This window comes from Neomonachus schauinslandi, chromosome 3, assembly GCF_002201575.2.
Source record: "Neomonachus schauinslandi chromosome 3, ASM220157v2, whole genome shotgun sequence".
NCBI classification, from domain to species: Eukaryota; Metazoa; Chordata; class Mammalia; order Carnivora; family Phocidae; genus Neomonachus; species Neomonachus schauinslandi.
This window is the reverse complement of record NC_058405.1, coordinates 53,436,066-53,455,568: the sequence shown is the minus strand read 5'-3', so window position 1 is coordinate 53,455,568 and position 19,503 is coordinate 53,436,066. Positions and strand designations below refer to the sequence as shown.

At 37.9% G+C, this 19,503-nt stretch overlaps 1 protein-coding gene across 1 annotated transcript in view; it reads right to left on the bottom strand.

Annotated features, from left to right (window-relative positions):
- Nucleotides 1-7,737: 7,737 nt before the first annotated feature.
- Nucleotides 7,738-19,503, bottom strand: part of DNAJC15 (DnaJ heat shock protein family (Hsp40) member C15) — a 76,742-nt gene continuing 64,976 nt past the window's right edge. The window contains exon 6 of the mRNA XM_021697912.1: nt 7,738-7,962. Within this exon, the coding sequence (XP_021553587.1) occupies nt 7,892-7,962 (71 nt within the window). The 3' untranslated portion in view covers nt 7,738-7,891. The remainder of the gene's footprint in view (nt 7,963-19,503) is intronic.

Sequence of the window (19,503 nt, the reverse complement as noted above, 5' to 3'; positions counted from 1 at the left end):
TGTTATGTTAGGCCAATGCTGTCAGTCCTCCTTCCGCTAGCGGTCTGCAAACAGATCACAGGATGGTGTCTCATGACATGAGACCCTCCCAGGCCAGGTAAGTGACTGCGGTGTGCGCTGTCCCCACTGTCCAACCGGCCTTGGGAGATAATTACCACATGACCACTTTAGGGGGCATGGTGTCTGTGTGGGGCCAGCCAGATGATGAAGGGTGAGAGAGGAGAAACAGGGCACGCCTATCTGTACTCCCCTCCTGCTAGAGGTTGGACACCAGGCATTTGTGCAGACATATCCAGGAATACATTCCAGGGATAACAGTTTGGTTGTGTCAGCATTCCGATTACCAATGCCTAGGTTTAGAGTTCTTTATGCAGTCAAAAGTGCTTCAGGCCAAAAGCTGCTATGGATACACCTGAGGCAAGAAAGAAGTAAGCCAAGGAAATAGGCACTTTCTTTGGTATTTCCATTACAAGATAAATACAAAAATCAATTTTAAAATATGATTGGGCTGATTTCTATTTTTTCCCTTGCTTATTTTGGTATGAAGAGTAAAAATCCAAGTTTCACCCGTGGCTTCTAAGAAAATCCACGTGTCTACAATTTTGGTTTCTGATAGCTGCCCTTAGAAGTGAACCAATCAATACTGTGTCCTGAGGGGCAACTGGGCCAAGCATCTCCTGAAATAGAGGTACAAAAGAAATAAAAGCGGTGCCTGCATGAGAGCTCACGGTGAAAATGAAGTTACATAAGACATAAGATTAGTGTCTTCGAGTTGTATGACAGAAAAAATTTAGTGTAAATTCAATTTTAGCAATTCAGATTTAATTTTAACTGTGTTGGGAAAACGAGACAGACAAAAGTACCTTAGTTTATCTTTTACAATTTTAAAGCAAAACAAACACAATAGTATATATGTATCTATGTGTGTATGTATATAATTTTTACATATTGGTTTAAAAAAAACCTGTTTGCAAGGGGGAAAAAAATGCCCAAACAAGTATATAGTATCTGAGTGTAAAATAGAGTAGAATAAAACGCAGACTGAATACTTAAGTACCAAGAAGCTGAGGAACAAACATATAATCAGATCTGAGTGGGGCTAATTAGGGAGGGCCGCATTTCCTTGTGCAGGCTGCTCTCTCCCCCGCACCGCGCTCTGCAACGTTCCGGGACAGCCTGAGAGATGCTGACAATGCAGATGTCTGACATCTCACCACCACAGGACAAACATTATTAGATAATTTCATCCCACTCCAGAGGCATAGAAGCCAAGATGTAAACACTTCTAAAGTCAACTCTTGATTATCCACATTTACAGAAGGAAAGAGCAAAGGCCCTGGTAATCTAAGAGTAGATAGATGGAAAGATCATGGAGCTGGCTTTGGAATGCACTTATTTGTGAATATAGGTGTATCTAACATTCAAGAAACTCACAAATCAGCTATGAATATTATAGTTATGCAGAGTTATAAATCTCTGGCAGTTAGAAACCTTTTCACCGTTTGATTAGAGCAGCTGAGAGCATAGAAAATTAAGTGATAATCTTTTTTTTGTAAAATATATCATTTAAAAAAATTTTTTTTAAGATTTATTTATTTATTTATTTATTTATTTGCTAGAGAGAGAGAGAGCATAGGCGAGAAAGAGTGAGCGAGAGTACAAGCAGGGAGAGCTGCAGGCAGAGGGAGAAGCAGGTTCCCTGCTGAGCAAGGAGCCTGATGCGGGACTCGATTCCAGGACCCTGGGATCATGACCTGAGCTGAAGGCAGTCGCTTAACCGACTGAGCCACCCAGGCATCCCTAAAATTCTTTTTTACTGTTAAGTTAATCACCATACATTACATCATTAGTTTTTGATATAGTGTTCCATGATTCATTGTTTGTGCATAACACCCAGTGCTCCATGCAGAATGTGCCCTCTTTAATACCCACCACCAGGCTAACCCATCCTCCCACCCCCCTCCCCTCTAGAACCCTCAGTTTGTTTTTCAGAGTCCATCATCTCTCATGGCTCGTCTCCCCCTCCAATTTCCCCCCCCTTCATTCTTCCCCTCCTGCTATCTTCTTCTTCTTCTTTTTTAACATATATTGTATTATTTGTTTCAGAGGTACAGATCTGTGATTCAACAGTCTTGCACAATTCACAGCGCTCACCATAGCACATACCCTCCCTAGTGTCTATCACCCAGTCACCCCATCCCTCCCACCCCACCCCCCACTCCAGCAACCCTCAGTTTGTTTCCTGAGATTAAGAATTCCTCATATCAGTGAGGTCATATGATACATGTCTTTCTCTGATTGACTTATTTCGCTCAGCATAACACCCTCCAGTTCCATCCACATCGTTGCAAATGGCAAGATCTCATTCCTTTTGATGGCTGCATAATATTCCATTGTATTTCTATACCACTTCTTCCTTATCCATTCATCTGTTGATGGACATCTTGGCTCTTTCCAGTTTGGCTATTGTGGACATTGCTGCTATAAACATCAGGGTGCACGTACCCCTTCGGATCCCTACATTTGTATCTTTGGGGTAAATACCCAGTAGTGCAATTGCTGGATCGTATGGTAGCTCTATTTTCAACTTTTTGAGGAACCTGCATACTGTTTTCCAGAGTGGCTGCACCAGCTTGCATTCCCACCAACAGTGTAGGAGGGTTCCCCTCTCTCCGCATCCCCATCATCTGTCGTTTCCTGACTTGTTAATTTTAGCCATTCTGACTGATGTGAGGTGATATCTCATTGAGGTTTTGATTTGGATTTCCCTGATGCTGAGCGATGTTGAGCACTTTTTCATGTGTCTCTTGGCCATTTGGATGTCTTCTTTGGAAAAATGTCTGTTCATGTCTTCTGCCCATTTCTTGATTGGATTCTTTGTTCTTTGGGTGTTGAGTTTGATAAGTTCTTTATAGATTTTGGATACTAGCCCTTTATCTGATATGTCATTTGCAAATATCTTTTCCCATTTTGTCGGTTGTCTTTTGGTTTTGTTGACTGTTTCTTTTGCTGTGCAAAAGCTTTTATCTTGATGAAGTCCCAATAGTTCATTTTTGCCCTTGCTTCCCTTTCCTTTGGCGATGTTTCTAGGAAGAACTTGCTGCGGCTGAGGTCGAAGAGGTTGCTGCCGGTGTTCTCCTTTAGGATTTTGATGGACTCCAGAAAATTAAGTGATAATCTTAAGACACATTCTTAGATGGGCGACTAAAGATCTATGGGTTCTACTAGACAAGCTTTAACTGTGCAAAATGTAGTTCTGGAATTTGGCATAAAAGCATGGCATGAACAAATAACCCAGTCCACAGCTGGGAATATTGGAAAGTGATTTTGAAAAATTCGACTGAGCACTGGCAGTTCTCTTTCAAATGCTGTAAGTGATCTCTTCTTGGTTCAGCTGTCTCTCTTGTTACCCTTAATTTTTTCCCTACCTCTCTGTTCCTCTCAATAAATTCAGCCTTCTTATTCTCATCTTTATTGTACTGAGCAATTGCTTCATTTCTCTCCCAAGGTCTGCTGCTTCAGTTTCACGAGCCGTCTTCTGAACTTTGCTCTAGATCTTTTCCTAGGAAGTTTTTGCCCATGAAAGTTTCAAATAAAATCTCTTCCAAGTTTTATCAATCCCCACTCAAGGCAGAGAAACCGATGCTGCTAAACTCTACAAGTGAACTTTCGCTATGTACAGCTGGATGGGCATTATAAGCTTCTAGGGCAGAATTCAAGCCATTAGGCAGTCCTTGTTCATAGTGCCAAATAACATGACCCTTCCATAAACATTTTACAATCTATAACCCGACGTTCAGGGTTATCAAAGAATGAGTACCGGGCCAGGCAAGCCCCTTCATTTTACAATGATTCCCACATGTCTAGAATTAGTGCAGTATAATGTAAAGGTAAACAGTATGTGCTTCAGAGTCAAGCCAAACTGGATTTGGATCCTAGTCCCACTACTTATTAATTACATAATTTTGGCAAAGTCCCTAAACTCCTCAGACATTACCTTTCTTTCTTCATCTGTAAAATGGGGATATAAATAGTACCTATCTCTTAGGGGTACTGTGAAAATTAAAAGATAATGTAGGTAGGATGCTTGGCACAAGGTGCTCAAGTATTAGCTATTATTAATAAAATCTCTTGGACTTCTGATAACGAGCTGATTCCAATTTCTTAGTCTTTAGCACTACAGCTTAGATGTCAATATTGAACTATTATTTCATTGTGATTTTCATCTTGTCAAAACTGAATTAAGTTTCCCACTGTTGATTTAACTTTCCAGGGGCATCTTCCCCCTCTAAGCTGAGGTACTTATGTGAAATTTACAGCTGACATCTAGGGTGAATGATCATATTATGCCCATGTGAAATAAAACTCTCTTGATGTTGGAGATTGCATATCTCTATTATAGTCTGTTCAGACTTAAAATGTTGACCAGTGCTGCTAGGCACTATTGAATTGAGCAGAGGGGGAAAGGGTTATTATGGCAGGAAGAGAAATGAATAGTACTTAATGAACTTGCATTTCAATTGAGCAGGGTTTTTAATAAAAAAAAAAAAAGCTTTTTATAAAGTCTTTTGCTCAGCAACAATAAAAAAAGGAAAAGAGCACTCAGCTGGGAACAATAGCTACTCAGCTCATAAAAATCATTAGAAGGAACATCTTCTTTGTCTACCATGCCCAGCAATTTCACTGGTGGGCAATGATCCAGATCACTTAGATTCTACCTAAAAAATGAGTCCAGAGAACTTCTCAACTTTTCCAGCTAATAAATTAAAATTCTAATTTTCTAAGGTGTCTAACTCTACCATAAATAAAATTCGGCCCACAATTCATGGAATGCTTTTGACAAGTAGATGATGCTGATCTAGTGGTTAATGGGATATGCTCTTTGGGTTGCCTTTCTGTTAGGAGGGAGGTACACTGCTGACACATTCCCTCACTGCCATCAAATCCTCCTTGGAGCCAGAGGCCTTTAAGGAGATGACTGTGGGTGAGGAGCTGAGTGCCTGTGGATGGTATGGTTCCCATTGTGCAAAATGAGCTGCCCTACTTGGATATTTAACTTTGCACTGCAGCCTCTGTAGCTCATCTTAAGTGAGTTGAGTCAGAGCAACTTCAGTATTTTTGGCATTAAGGGCCTAGCTGATTCATCTCCTCCCACAAATGTCAGTAAACTACCTTAAGCTAATTGCCAAATGTGTTGAAGATACGTCATTAAAGGCTCTTTTTGTATTCAAGATTCTCCATGACAACCAAAGGATTTCTGTTCTTGGATAAAATACCTTATTTCTAATAACCAAGCTGGGTAATCACAAGCATGCCTAGTAATAAAATTCAGTATTTTTTAATTCAAAAGTATCAGGAGAAAAAAAAGTTCTCTATATTTAAGAATCTGTTTTTTTTCTATTTAGTTTGAGCATATTACACATTTTAAGAATGCACTTATTTTATATTTTTACTGCCTGACATAGTATTTAATATTAGCTGACTTACTACAATGCATTTCAAACCAAATAAAGGGAATGGTTTGAAGACTAAATAAAACAACGTCTTCCACAATCACCATAGTTTTTTCCTTACTGAACTTTTCTCCACTTTTGACTTTATGCTGGAGATTGGCACCATCAAATATGGTCTAAATGGCATTCTGTGCTCCCTTTAATTAACTGTCCATTTGACTTACACTTTCTCTGGAATCTGGGAAGTAATTGTTTTATTTTTAAAAGGTCTTTCCTGCTTTCTCAGATTGCATCTAAGTTGTAAGAATAAACAAACTGCAATATCAACAAAGAACTTAAGAAGAATATGCAATGACAGCAAATATGTAAGAGCCCATCTTTACTGAGGATAGGTAACCATTCAAATAAGCTTTTTACAGATAATAAGGAGTTGAGGGTGGGTAGTTTTTAAAACCCAATTTCATAGGTACAACGCCTTTTATAGAATGACTACTGAATTAATATCTACCTAGAGTAGTACTTGAGTCATCTGAAACTACTCTAGTTTACTTGAGTTCTACACTCCTGACAAAACTTTTAAAGCAATGCCTTAACTGATTTGAGTAAGGGGGGAAGAAATCTAAACTCTGCCCTGCTACTTATTAAAAATGGCCACCAATTTTTTCACGATCCTCTGTATCCTCTCCCTTTGAGTCTAGGCAGGCTCAATGCCTATCAGAACCACTGCCAAGACCCAGCTTGAGTTTGCAGCTTCCACTTCCTGTCTCTTCACTTCCTCTTGTAACACAGCTGCCATAGTGTGATGATGCTTCTCTCCACAGCCCTGTGGAGAAGCCTATGTGGAGAGCAACTGAGGCTCCTGGCTGACCGCCCTGGTGAACCTCCCAGCCAAAGCCAGTACTGACTTGCCAGCCACATGAAGTGGCTTCTTCACAGTATTTAAAAAGTATTTTAAGATAGACAAAATACAGTGGTTCAGTTTACCTGGGATGACCCAGGAAATATTTGTAAAGGAGTACTGGAAAATTATGCTGGTACCCTGTATCTGAATCTGGTTTCTCAGCTTTGGGATAGTAATGTGATGATGACTGGAGGCGATTGGGGAGATGATATGCAGTGTAAATTAAAGGGCTGGTCCTTCAAGATCACGTGTCCATACATTTCTTTTGAAAAACCCCGTACTCTAATCACACTAATAAATCCTATTTCTGCTAATTGTGACTGATCTCAGGGGAAACAACACTGACTCACCAATCATGGTGGTATATCTCTTATTAATTGTATTTAAAGCCCAGCTCTCATGCCACTTATTCTATGAACCGCCTCCTTTATGCTCTCAGTTTAAAATATTCTTTTCTTCTTTGAACTTCTTTAACATATCACCTGTACTTCTCTAATAGTGTGATTTACCTTTCCTCTAAATGTAACTTCTTTGGGGTCATGATCCATGGTTGGTTCACACCTGTAACTCTCAGAGGACCCACTACAGTGCCTTATACATTATAGGTGGTCAATAAATATTTGCAGAATGAATAATTGAATAAATATACAGTACTGGAAGGCTATAATTAAAGACAAATTCCTCAGACTTCTTCTACCTCTTTTTCAGCCTTTCCTCACAGGGCTCATTTTGCAAATCTTTAATCATTTTAGTAGCTCTCCAAGTTCTCATGCTTCAGTTATAGGGTCTCAGACAGAACACAGTTCGTGAACAAGTCCTAACCACTATTTTACAAAACACCATTTAGTAATTTTGATTGCGTTTCCGATCACTTTCTTATGGGATGGCAGTGTTTGATCTCAAAACCTTACAAAGGCAGAGTACTTAAGTCCTCTAAGGAAACAAGGGACAATGTGAATATAAGTATCAGCAGTAAGAAAATTTCTACTTATTGCTCATAATTCCCACATTACTGATGATGATACTTGAGTGAGGGCAGGGAGCTGGGGGAACTTAGGACTAATGGAACAAAAACTTACAATGTATGACTATCACAGAGAAAGAAAGAGAATAAAGAAAGAAGATCAGTTATAGAATTTTAAGGTGTTCCTTTAAAGATAATAAAAAGATAGGGGCGTCGGGGTGTCTCAGTTGGTTAAGCATCTGCCTTCAGCTCAGGTCAGGATCTCAGGGTCCTGGGATCGAGCCCCGCCATCAGCCGCCCTGCTCAGTGGGGAGCCTGCTTCTCCCTCTCCCTCTGCCGCTCCTCCTGCTTGTGCTCTCTCTCTCTCAAATAAATAAAATCTTAAAAAAAAAAAAAAAGGATAATAAAAGATAGATTGTTAATCTTTTATTATTATATACCTTAATAGTGGAATAAATGATTATGGTCAGTACATGTATGAAAATTATGAACACCGTGGTTTAGACTACTTTGAAGGACTTTTTTGTTTTATATTCCCCCTTTTTTTCCTTCAGAATGATTCTTAAGCATCAGTCAATGTTTCGTGGTTGCTTCTAGCAAGTCTTTTGCTTCATTTATTTTGGTTGCTAAGTAAGGAGATCCACCTGAGAGGACAAAGAAAAAATAAATGGATTAAAACACACTTCATTATTGACATTTTTTAAAGTCTCAAATAAAGAAAAACACTCTTAATTAGAATTCTCTGATATTTTCCCACACATTCATCCTCTTGACAAATTATTTTATAAGCTAAGTAGAAATCACAACAGCATAAATTAAATTTTAGTGAAGCACTACAGATACCCAACAATCAAAGATAACCTCTGATAAAAATAATGAAAGAAAGCTATGATCAGGAATAATTTGAAAAACACTCAAACATTTCACTGGTCAGACATTGCCATTCAAATATTTGATCAGAGAATTTTTTGAAATTAAGTGGATGGTTAGGTAAATAAAATAATGATCTCACTCCAAGACTTTTTTTTCTGTAAAGGGAAGAATATTCAACTATGAAGGAGGGCATCCTTCTGAAGGAGGTAAAGCAGTCCAAGGGACCTTTCAGAGTCCTATCAAACCTTACATTTCCAAACACACACAAAAATGTTAGAAAATGCAACTATGTACTATTCAGTTACAAAAATCATATTTATTAATATAGGTGAATGAACTAATAAATGATAATAAAAATAATATTGAAGGAAATGCTCCCTGTTCTCTGAAATGATCCTAATTAGAATACTTAAGTAGTAGTCTTAGACTCACTGTGCCCTAAAATAAAATTACATCAGTTCTTTTTTTAGAATTCTGTGCAATGAATTCTTTCTAATGCAAACAGCAAGAGAGAAAGAAATGAAGCTGAATTTCAAATTCAGAATCATTATAAATCACAAACAGAATCTGACATACAAAAATACTAGCCCCAAACAGTCACATTAAAGCTATTTAAGCATTATATGCCTTCTAACTTCTAGTCCTGAACACTTTCACTGCTTAACACTTGAGCTAACAATCAAATTACGGTTCACCAGTCTCTTTGTGTTTGTTTTTATTTTTTTATTCTCCTCATGAGGACAAACCATCTATGGCTTTTGAAAACCTCGTAAGACCTCAGTAGCTTACAACAAACCAAAACACATCTAGATAGCACTGGTGTGTAAATTGTCCAGACAATATCCAAGCCTTTTATTAATATCATACCACTCACTTTATATAGGAGGAAGAAAGCAGGGAAAACAGATCACCAAACATGGTGTTGTAGTAGAAAGGGCAATGCTGGAGGAAGCTATATTTAGCTTTTTGCTTTTTGCCCTTGAGGATACTACTGACATTTCCATATCAAGATCTGAATTGCTATAACCACTTATGGAATGTATCATGGAGTGACCTTGAATATACAGTAGGAATTACAAATGAAATGGATGAAAGTTTCCATATGCCCTTGGTTATGAAATAAATTGATTTCATGATTATCTTTGAAAATGATCTTAGAATTAGTTAATGTCAATCTTGGTAAGATGTTTGAATGTTTAGAGCTACCAAGGTAATGCGAGGCATTTTCTAAGTCCTCAACAAATATTAAAATATTAATTGAACTCAAATATAACCTGTAATTGATTATATGCACTCTGGGTATTTAAATCATAGGCCATAATATGATCATTTAGCAGATAGAAAAAAACCAAAGGCACTTAAGATTAAAAGTTGCATTAAATATTACATTTATTGATGGCAAAGCTAGAGAAAAAGAACTGACAATTTATTTAGAATACTGTTGAACTACCACTCACCCTCTTTAAGTTAGAGGAACACTGGACTTCCGATTTATGTGCATGGTAGAAACTTTGGTCTGGCTCTCATCCTACCCGCATTTTGTCTTCCTAAAACTTGGAAAACTACAACTGCTATATTCTCTTCAAGTAGTGTTTGATTAAAATTAGGATCTAACCGTGAAGGGCACCATCTTGTGAGATCTGGAAGGCTCAAGTGATAGAAAGACTTTCTTGCTGGAAGTTGTACAGTTCTAGTGACAGTCTACGAGGTAGTAGCTCCCTGACAGAGCAGCTCTTATCATTATTTGGGGAGTCATTTTTGTAGGCCAAGTCTAGAATTTACTCCATCAGACCTTCCAACAATCTGTAACCACTAATTCATTGTACTCAATGCTCTCCTGTTTAGAACATCCAGTTTCTGGTACTGAATCTTGACTGATATAATAACAATGTAGGATACATATCCTATATTTAATGGACACAATCTACTTTTGGATCTTTCAATCCTGCTCAAATTTCTTAGGAGAGTCATCTGAATTCCATTTGGTTAGAACACTCACCCTCACACTTGATCGCTATACCACTGTACCTTAACTAAACACTGCCACAGCTCTTCTGCCTTTGGCTACCATGAACTATTGTTTTAGATCAACCATCCCACTGACACTAACTAGAAGAGCTGAATAAAATACAAACACATCTGGGGTGCCTGGATGGCTCAGTAGTTAAGCATCTGCCTTCAGCTCAGGTCATGATCCCAGGGTCCTGGGATCGAGCTCTGCATCGAGCTCCCTGCTCCACAGGAAGCCTGCTTCTCCCTCTCCCGCTCCCCCTGCTTGTGTTCCCCCTCTCTCGCTGTGTCTCTCTCTGTCAAATAAATAAATAAATCTTAAAAAAAAAAAAAAAAAATTCTGTCTCCCCCCCCCCCTCGGGGACCCCTTCCCCCTCAAAAAAAAAAAAAAAAAAAGACATACTTAATCTAATCCATAGTGGCAGAAAGTAGAATGATGATTGCCCCAGTTGGGGTTAGGAACTGGCAATGGCAAGGGGCACCAAGGAACCTTTTGAGTTTTAAAGTGTTCTGTCTTAATTGTATTAGCAGTTACATGGGTGTATACATTTGTCAAAATCCATCAAACAGTGCATATCAATAGACATATTTTATTGCATGTAAATTATATCTCAATATAGTTAAGTTAAAAAACATGATGAACAAACAATCTAAGTGACATACATAAAACACTCCACGCTGCAAGTATAGAATATGCCTTCTTTTAAACTGCATGAGCAACATTTACTGAAGTTGACCACGTGCTAGGTTATAAAGCAAGTCTCAACAAACTTTGAAGACTCAAATCGCAACAAGCAGTGCAACTTGGAAGTGTGTTCCATGCACTAGTGCTGGTTCACAGGTGTTAATGGACCACAACTAGATAGATTTAGATATTGAGAATAAGTGTTTAGAAAATATAGCCATTTGATATAGTAGTGTGTATCTGTAGAATCTAATAATAATAAAAAAAAAACCCTGGGGCTTTGCTCTTAAATATCTTTTTACTTCAATTTTCTAATAAATTCATTTTTATTATATTTTTTAAAAGTTGCTAGTCCAACAGAGATTGGGGGAAAGAAACAAGTCCTCTATCACAGATAGTTTGAAAAGTACTATATGAAGTACGCTGACTTTAGTGGAATTAAGCTGGCAATCAATAATAAACACACCTAGGGGATCCTAATGCTTGGAAATTAATCACTATATTTGTAAGTAAACCATGCATCAAGGAAAATATCATACCAGAAATTAGCATTCAAGAGAATTAACAGAGTCAAAGGTTAGTTCTCTGAAAAAAACTGATCAAATTCATACTGAAGCATTTGAAATTTAAATGAAATAAACTCCAGGAAAAATGTAATGTATCAAAACTGATACAAGAAGAAATGGGATACCAAAAGAATTCTATCTTTTTGAGAAACTGAATCTATAATTACAATCTTCCCACACAAAAAAAGCCTGGTCAGGATGGTTTTATCAGTGAATTTCTCCAAAAACCTTTAGAAGGAAAAAAAAAACACATTTCAACTCTTTTTATGAGGCTAGCATACCTTTGATAACAAACCCTGGTAGAAGAATCACAAGATGAACATAGATGCAAAAACAAACAAAATATTCAGGCTAAATATCATGACCAAGAATCCAAGACTGGCTTTAACATTAGAAAATTAATTAATGTAATTCATCACATTAGTAGAATAAAGAATAAATATCCTATAATCATCTCAATAGATATAGAAAACTCAGTGCACATTCATAACAAAAACTTTTAGTAAACAGGAACAAAAGGGAACTTCTTTTATGTAACAGAAGTTACCAAAAAATATAGCAAACATACTTAGCAGTAAAATATTGAGACCTTTGGCTCTGAGATCAGGAACAAGAAAAGGATACCTACCATTATAATTTCTATTTAACACTATATTCAAGGGTCTAGCCATTTTAATAAATGCTCCCCTCATCCCCCCCGCAAAAAAAGAAATAACGATTAGAAAGAAATTGTCATTCTTCACATATGACATGACTCTGTAGAAAATCCTAAAGGATCTAAAGACAAAATTATAGAACTAAATGAATTTAACAAGTTGCTGGATACACAACAGCAATATATACAAGCTCAATTGTTATGTCCTAGAAAAAATAACTATACAATATAAACTTTTGAAACAACACAATTTATAATAGCATTTAAGAAGTTGATACCTAGGGATAAATTTAACAAATTAAGTATATGACTACAACCCAAACACTGAAAAGCCTTATTAAAACCAATTAAAGATCACCTAAATAAATGGAATGATATGTCTTGTTCCTGGCTTGGAAAATTCAATATTGTAAAGATGTCAATTCTCCTGAAATAGATCCACAGATTCATGGCAATCCCACTCATAATCCCAAAAGGTTTCTGTGTGAATGTGTATCTGTGCACTTGCACCTATTCACATGCAAATCGATGTGATAATTCCTAATTTATATTAAACTGCAAAGGGCCAAACACCGTAAAAAAATCTTAAACAACAAAAATTTGAAGGATTTACACTACCAAAAATAAAGATCTGTTATGAAGCTACACAAATTAAAACAGTGTGGTATTGGCACAAACACAAAGAAATTAACCACCAGAAGAAAGAGAGAAAACACAGAAAGGTCTCCATAAATATCTAGTTACTTGATTTATAACAAGGTAATACTATAGTTCACCAGGGGAAAGAATGTCCTTTTCAGTAAATAATGCTGGACCACTTGGATATCTATATTAAAAAAATTGAAACTTTACCCTTATCTCACATGATATACACAAATTGATTCCAGTTTATTATAAATATAATTATGTAAGATTAAAATAAAGGTTTCAGAAATTATCTTCATGACCTTCAGACAGGCAAAAATTTCCTAGACAAAACAAAATGCACTAAGTATAAAGGAAAAACTGGATAAACTGGGCTATATTAAAATTAAAAATTTCTGTACAATGAATGGACACCATTAAGAAGCAAAAGCAAGTCACACAGAGAAGATACCTACAACACAAAGACTCACATCTAGAATACCAAAATATACGATGTTCTCAAAAGTCAGTAAGGAGACAACACAATAGAAAAAAAACTGAATAAAAGCAGGATATTCATACCATGGAATACTATACAGCAATAAAAATGATGGAATCATTACTACAGCATTCACTGCTACATAAATAAATCTCACAAAAATAATAAATGAAAGAAGACAAATACAGAAGACTGCACGCTATATGATTCTACTTACATGAAGTTCAAAAAACAGGCAAAGTTGATCTATGGCAATAAAAGCCAGGACAGTGATCACTTTTGGGGAATGGGGAGTGACAGGAAACATGCCTGAGGAGAGGTTTTGTATGGTTTTCTTAATCTGGATAATAGCTACACAAATGGGTTCACTTTATAACAATTCATTGAGTTGTACACTTATGATCTGTGTACTTTCATGAATGTATATTTCAATTTTTAAAAGTTTATTGAAAAACCTACCGAAATATGTTGACCTCCTGCTATATTAAAATTAAAAATTTTATTTTTTAATAAAAATATAACACTATAAATTCATACTGTCCAAAAATCACTAGGGCTCAACACACCTATGATCGAGACCATAATGATGAGGACAGTGACTAGGCATTATTCTACTTTTCTACTTTCTTCAAGCCCATAATCTCATCCCAGGTCTCCTTCCTTCTGGAGATTGAAATCATGGCTGTGATTTGTCATATAAATATGTCTATTTACCCATTAGATAATAAATACTTGAAGAGCAATCTTGCCTTAGATATCTATGTATTATCAACACACCTCTGAGTATACAGATGGGGCTTGAGACACTCTTTTGGAGGAGTAGGAAAAGTGATGAGTCACTATTCCATTGTTTTCTTGCAAATTCCCAGAAGTAAAACCACTCCAAAGACACAGAAAACAGGTAAACAAGAGTGTTACAAGTAGGTGCTTTAAAAAATAAATTTGGAGGGGGGCAAAGATGGCAGAGGAGTAGAGGACCTTATTTCAACCGGTCCCCTGAATTGAGCTGGATATCTACCAGACCACTCTGAACACCCACGAAATCAGCCTGATATGTAAGAAGATATATCTGGATCTCTACAAACAGAATATCCCTGGTGGTTGGTTTCGAAGTATGAAGCGGGGAGCTGTGATTCTGTGGGCAGCTGTGGGAAGATAAACGGAAGGGGGAGGGAGCCTTTGGGATCCTGCACCACCAGAGCATGAAAGCCTCCTGCACTGGGGATTGGGCACAGACTCGCAGACTGGTAGCAATGGGGAAAGGACTTTAGGGCACCCCCCCGGACTGAAACCTGGAGCTGCAGGGGCGCACATGTGAACTGGGGGCGGCTGGTGGTTTTAGAAGCACAAAGGGCAGAAACGTGCCCCAACCTGGAGGCCAGGACTGGGAGCACTGCTGAGGGGCGAACAACCCAGGTCACTGTAGTTTTAGCCGCACAGACAGAAACAGAGACAGTATGGCCTGGAGAACTCACTGAAGAACAGACTGTGATCTCTCTGCTTTGAGGCAGAGGTTTGGAAACGGTCACTTCTCTGACTCTCTGAAGAGATGCAGAAAGCCGCCAGGGAAAGCCCCCAGAGAACAAAAGCCCCAAAAAACTGGTTTTCACTGAGCCCATCCCCTCCCACAGGGGGCAGGGCAACTCTGCCCAAATAGGGTTGCCTGAGTAACAGCACGGCAGGCCCCTCCCCCAGAAGACAGGATGAGAGAACAAGAGGTCGACAACCCTAAGGTCCCTAGAAAACAGGTGCATCTTGCTTGGGTTGTGGTCAATAATTTGGACTCTGTATATTCCCTCGACCACCCCTCAACAGAATGACTAGGAGGAGGAACCCCTAAAATAGGAAAGACTCAGAGACTGTGACTTATGCCACAGATTTACAAATGGATAGAGATATAACCAAGACATCGGAGATGGAATTCAGGGTAGCAATTGTGAAGACAACAGCTAGAATGCAGAAATCAATTAATGGCAACATAAGAGTCTCTAAGGGCAGAAATGAGAGCTGTTCTGGCAGAACTTGAAAATGGTATCAATGAGATCCAATCTAATCTAGATACTCTAACAGCTAGGGTAAACAAAGCAGAAGAACAAATTAGTGACCTAGAAGACAAACTGACAGAAAAGAAGGAACAGGAGGAGGCCTGGAACAAACAGCTTAAAATCCATGAAAACAGAATTAGAGAAATAAGTAACGCCATGAAATGTTCAAAGGTCAGAATTATTGGGATCCCTGAGGGGTGGCGAGAGAGACGACTAGAAGATATACTTGAACAAATTTTAGCTGATAACTTCCCTAATCTGGGGGATGAAACAAGCATTCGTGTCCTAGAGGAAGAGAGGACCCCCCCCCCCCAAGATCAAGGAGAACAGACCAACACCCCGGCATGTAAGAGTAAAACTCGCAAATCTTAGAACCAAGGAAACCATCTTAAGGGCAGTTAGGGGGAAGAGATTCCTTACGTACAGAGGGAGTAATATTAGAATAACATCAGACCTATCCACAGAGACCTGGCAAACCAGAAAGGCCTGGCAAGACATATTCAGTGTATTAAATAGAAGAACATGCAGCCAAAAATACTTTATCCAGCAAGGCTGTCATTAAGAATGGATGGAGAGATACAGAGGTCCCAGGACTGGGAGAAACTGAAAGAATATGTGACCACTAAGCCAGCCCTGGAAGAAATATTAAGGGGGGTTCTATAAAAGGAGAAAGAACCCAAGAGTGATATAGAATAGAAATCTACAGAGACAATCTATAGAAACAAGGTCTTCACAGGCAACATGATGACAATAAAATCATATCTTTCAATAATCACTCTCAATGTGAATAGCCTAAATGCTCCCATAAAATGGCACAGGGTTGCAGACTGGATAAAAAGACAGGACCCATCCATATGCTGTCTACAAGAGACTCATTTTGAACCTAAAGATACATCCAGACTGAAAGTGAAGGGATGAAGAACCATCTTTCCTGCCAACAGACATCAAAAGAGAGCTGGGGTAGCAATTCTCATATCAGACAAATTAGATTTTAAGCTAAAGACTGTAGTTAGAGACACAGAAGGACACTATATCATTCTTTAAGGGTCTATCCAACAAGAAGATCTAACAATTGTAAATATCTATGCCCCCAACATGGGAGCAGCCAACTACATAAGCCAACTGTTAACCAAAATAAAGAGACATATTAATAATAATATGTTAATTGTAGGAGACCCCCAACACTCCACTCTCAGCAATAGACAGATTATCTAAGCAGAAAATCAACAAAGAAACAAGAGCTTTGAATGACACACTGGACCAGATGGACCTCACAGATATATACAGAACATTCCACCCTAAAACAACAGAATACTCATTCTTCTCGAGCGCACATGGAACTTTCTCCAGAATAGACCACATACTGCATCACAAATCAGGTCTCAACTGATACCAAAAGACTGGGATTATTCCCTGCATATTCTCAGACCATAATGCTTTAAAACTGGAACTCAATCACAAGAAAAAATTTAGAAGAAATTCAAACACTTGGAAGCTAAAGACCACTGTGCTCAATAATGTTTGGATCAACCAGGAAATCAAAAAAACTTAAAACAATTTATGGAAACCAATGAGAATGAAAACATATCGGTCCAAAACCTATGGGATACTGCAAAAGGTGTCCTAAGGGAAAATACAAAGCTATCCAAGCCTCACTCAAAATAATAGAAAAATCCTGAATTCACCAACTAACTCTACATCTTAAAGAACTAGAGAAAAAGCAACAAACGATGCCTAAGCCACACATTAGAAGAGAAATAGTTAAGATTAGAGCAGAGATCAATGAATTAGAAACCAGAAACACAGTAGATCAGATCAACAAAACTAGAAGCTGGTTCTTTGAAAGAATTAATAAGATTGATAAGCCACTGGCCAGACTTATCCAAAAGAAGAGAAAGAACCCAAACTAATAAAATTATGAATGAAAGGGGAGAGATCAAAACTAACACCAAGGAAATAGAAACAATTATTAGAAATTATTATCAACAAGTATATGCCAATAAATTAAGCAACCTGGAAGAAATGGATGCCTTCCTAGAAACCTATAAACTGCCAAGACTGAATCAGGAAGAAATTGACAACCTGAACCAATAACCAGTAACGAGATTGAAACAGTGATCAAAAACCTCCCCAAAAAAAACAAGAGTTTAGGGCCTGATGGATTCCCTGGGAATTCTACCAAACATTCAAAGAAGAAATAATACCTATTCTCCTGAAGCTGTTTCAAAAAATAGAAACAGAATTAGAGCTTCCAAACTCATTCTATTAAGCCAGAGTTACCTTGATCCCCAAACCAGGCAAAGACCCATCAAAAAGAGGATTTCAGACCAATACCCCTAATGAATATGGATGCCAAAATTCTCAACAAAATCCTAGCTAATAGGATCTAACAGTACATTAAAAGGATCATCCACCACAACCAAGTGGGATTTATCCCTGGGATGCCAGGGTGGTTCAATATTCACAAATCAATCAATGTGACAGAACACATTAATAAGAGTAAAGAGAAGCACCATATGGTCCTCTCAGTTGATGCAGAAAAAGCATTTGACAAAATACAGCACCCTTTCCTGATTAAAACTCTTCAGAGTATAGGGATAGAGGGAACATTCCTCAAGTTCATAAAATCAATCTATGACAAACCCACAGCGAATATCATTCTCAATGGGGAAAAGCTGAGAGCCTGTCCCTTAAGATCAGGAACATGACAAGGATGCCCATTCTCGCCACTATTGTTCAACACAGTACTACAAGTCCTGGCAACAGCAATCAGACAATAAAAAGAAACAAAAGGTATTCAAACTGGCAAAGAAGACGTCAAACTCTCTCTCTTTTCGCAGATGACATGATACTTTATGTGGAAAACCCAAAAGACTCCACCCCCAAATTATTAGAACTCATCCAGCAACTCAGTATTGTGGCAGGATACAAAATCAATGCACAGAAATCAGCTGCCTCCTTATACACTAACAATGTAACTGTAGAAAGAGAAATTAGAGAATCGATTCCACTTACAATAGCACCAAAAACCATAAGATACCTTGGAATAAACCTAACCAAAGAGGTAAAGGATCTATACTCTAGGAACTACAGAACACTCATGAAAGAAATTGAAGAAGACACAAAAAGATGTAAAAACATTCTATGCTCATGGATCGGAAAAATAAACACTGTTAAAATGTCTATGCTACCCATAGCAATCTATACCTTCAACGCCATCCCAATCAAAATACCAATGGCATTTTTCAAAGTGCTGGAACAAATTACCCTAAAATTTGTATGGAATCAGAAAAGACCCTGAATAGCCAAGGAAATGTTGAAAAAGAAAAACAAAGCTGGGGGCATCACATTGCCGGATTTCATGCTATATTACAAAGCTATGATCACCAAGACAGCATGGTACTGGCACAAAAACAGACACACAGACCAATGCAACAGAATAGAGAGCCCAGATATGGACCCTCAACTCTATGGTCAAATAATCTTTGACAAAGCAGGAAAAAATATGCAATGGAAAAAAGACAGGCTCTTCAATAAAAGGTGCTGGGAAAATTGGACAGCTATATACAGAAGAACGAAACTCAACCATTCTCTAACACCATACACAAAGATAAACTCAAAATGGATAAAAGACCTCAATGTGAGACAGGAATCCATCAAAATCCTAGAGGTGAACACAGGCAGTAACCTCTTCGACATCAGCCACAGCAACTTCAAGGGAAGGGAAACAAAGGGAAACAAAAGCGAAAATGAACTTTTGGGACTTCATCAAGATAAAAAGCTTCTGCACATCAACAGAAACAGTCAACAAAACAAAGAGGCAACCCACAGAATGGGAGAAGATATTTGCAAATGACACTACAGATAAAGGGCTAGTATCCAAGATCTATAAAGAACTTCTCAAACTCAACACCCAAAAAACAAATAATCAAGTCAAAAAATGGGCAGAAGACATGAACAGACACTTCTCAAAAGAAGACATACAAATGGCTAACAGACACATGAAAAAATGTTCATCATCATTAGCCATCAGGGAGATTCAAATCAAAACCACATTGAGATACCACCTTACACCAGCTAGAATGGCAAAAATTGACAAGACAAGAAACAACAAATGTTGGAGAGGTTGTGGAGAAAGGGGAACCCTCTTACACTGTTGGTGGGAATGCAAGTTGGTACAGCCACTTTGGAAAACAGTGTGGAGATTCCTCAAAAAATTAAAAATAGA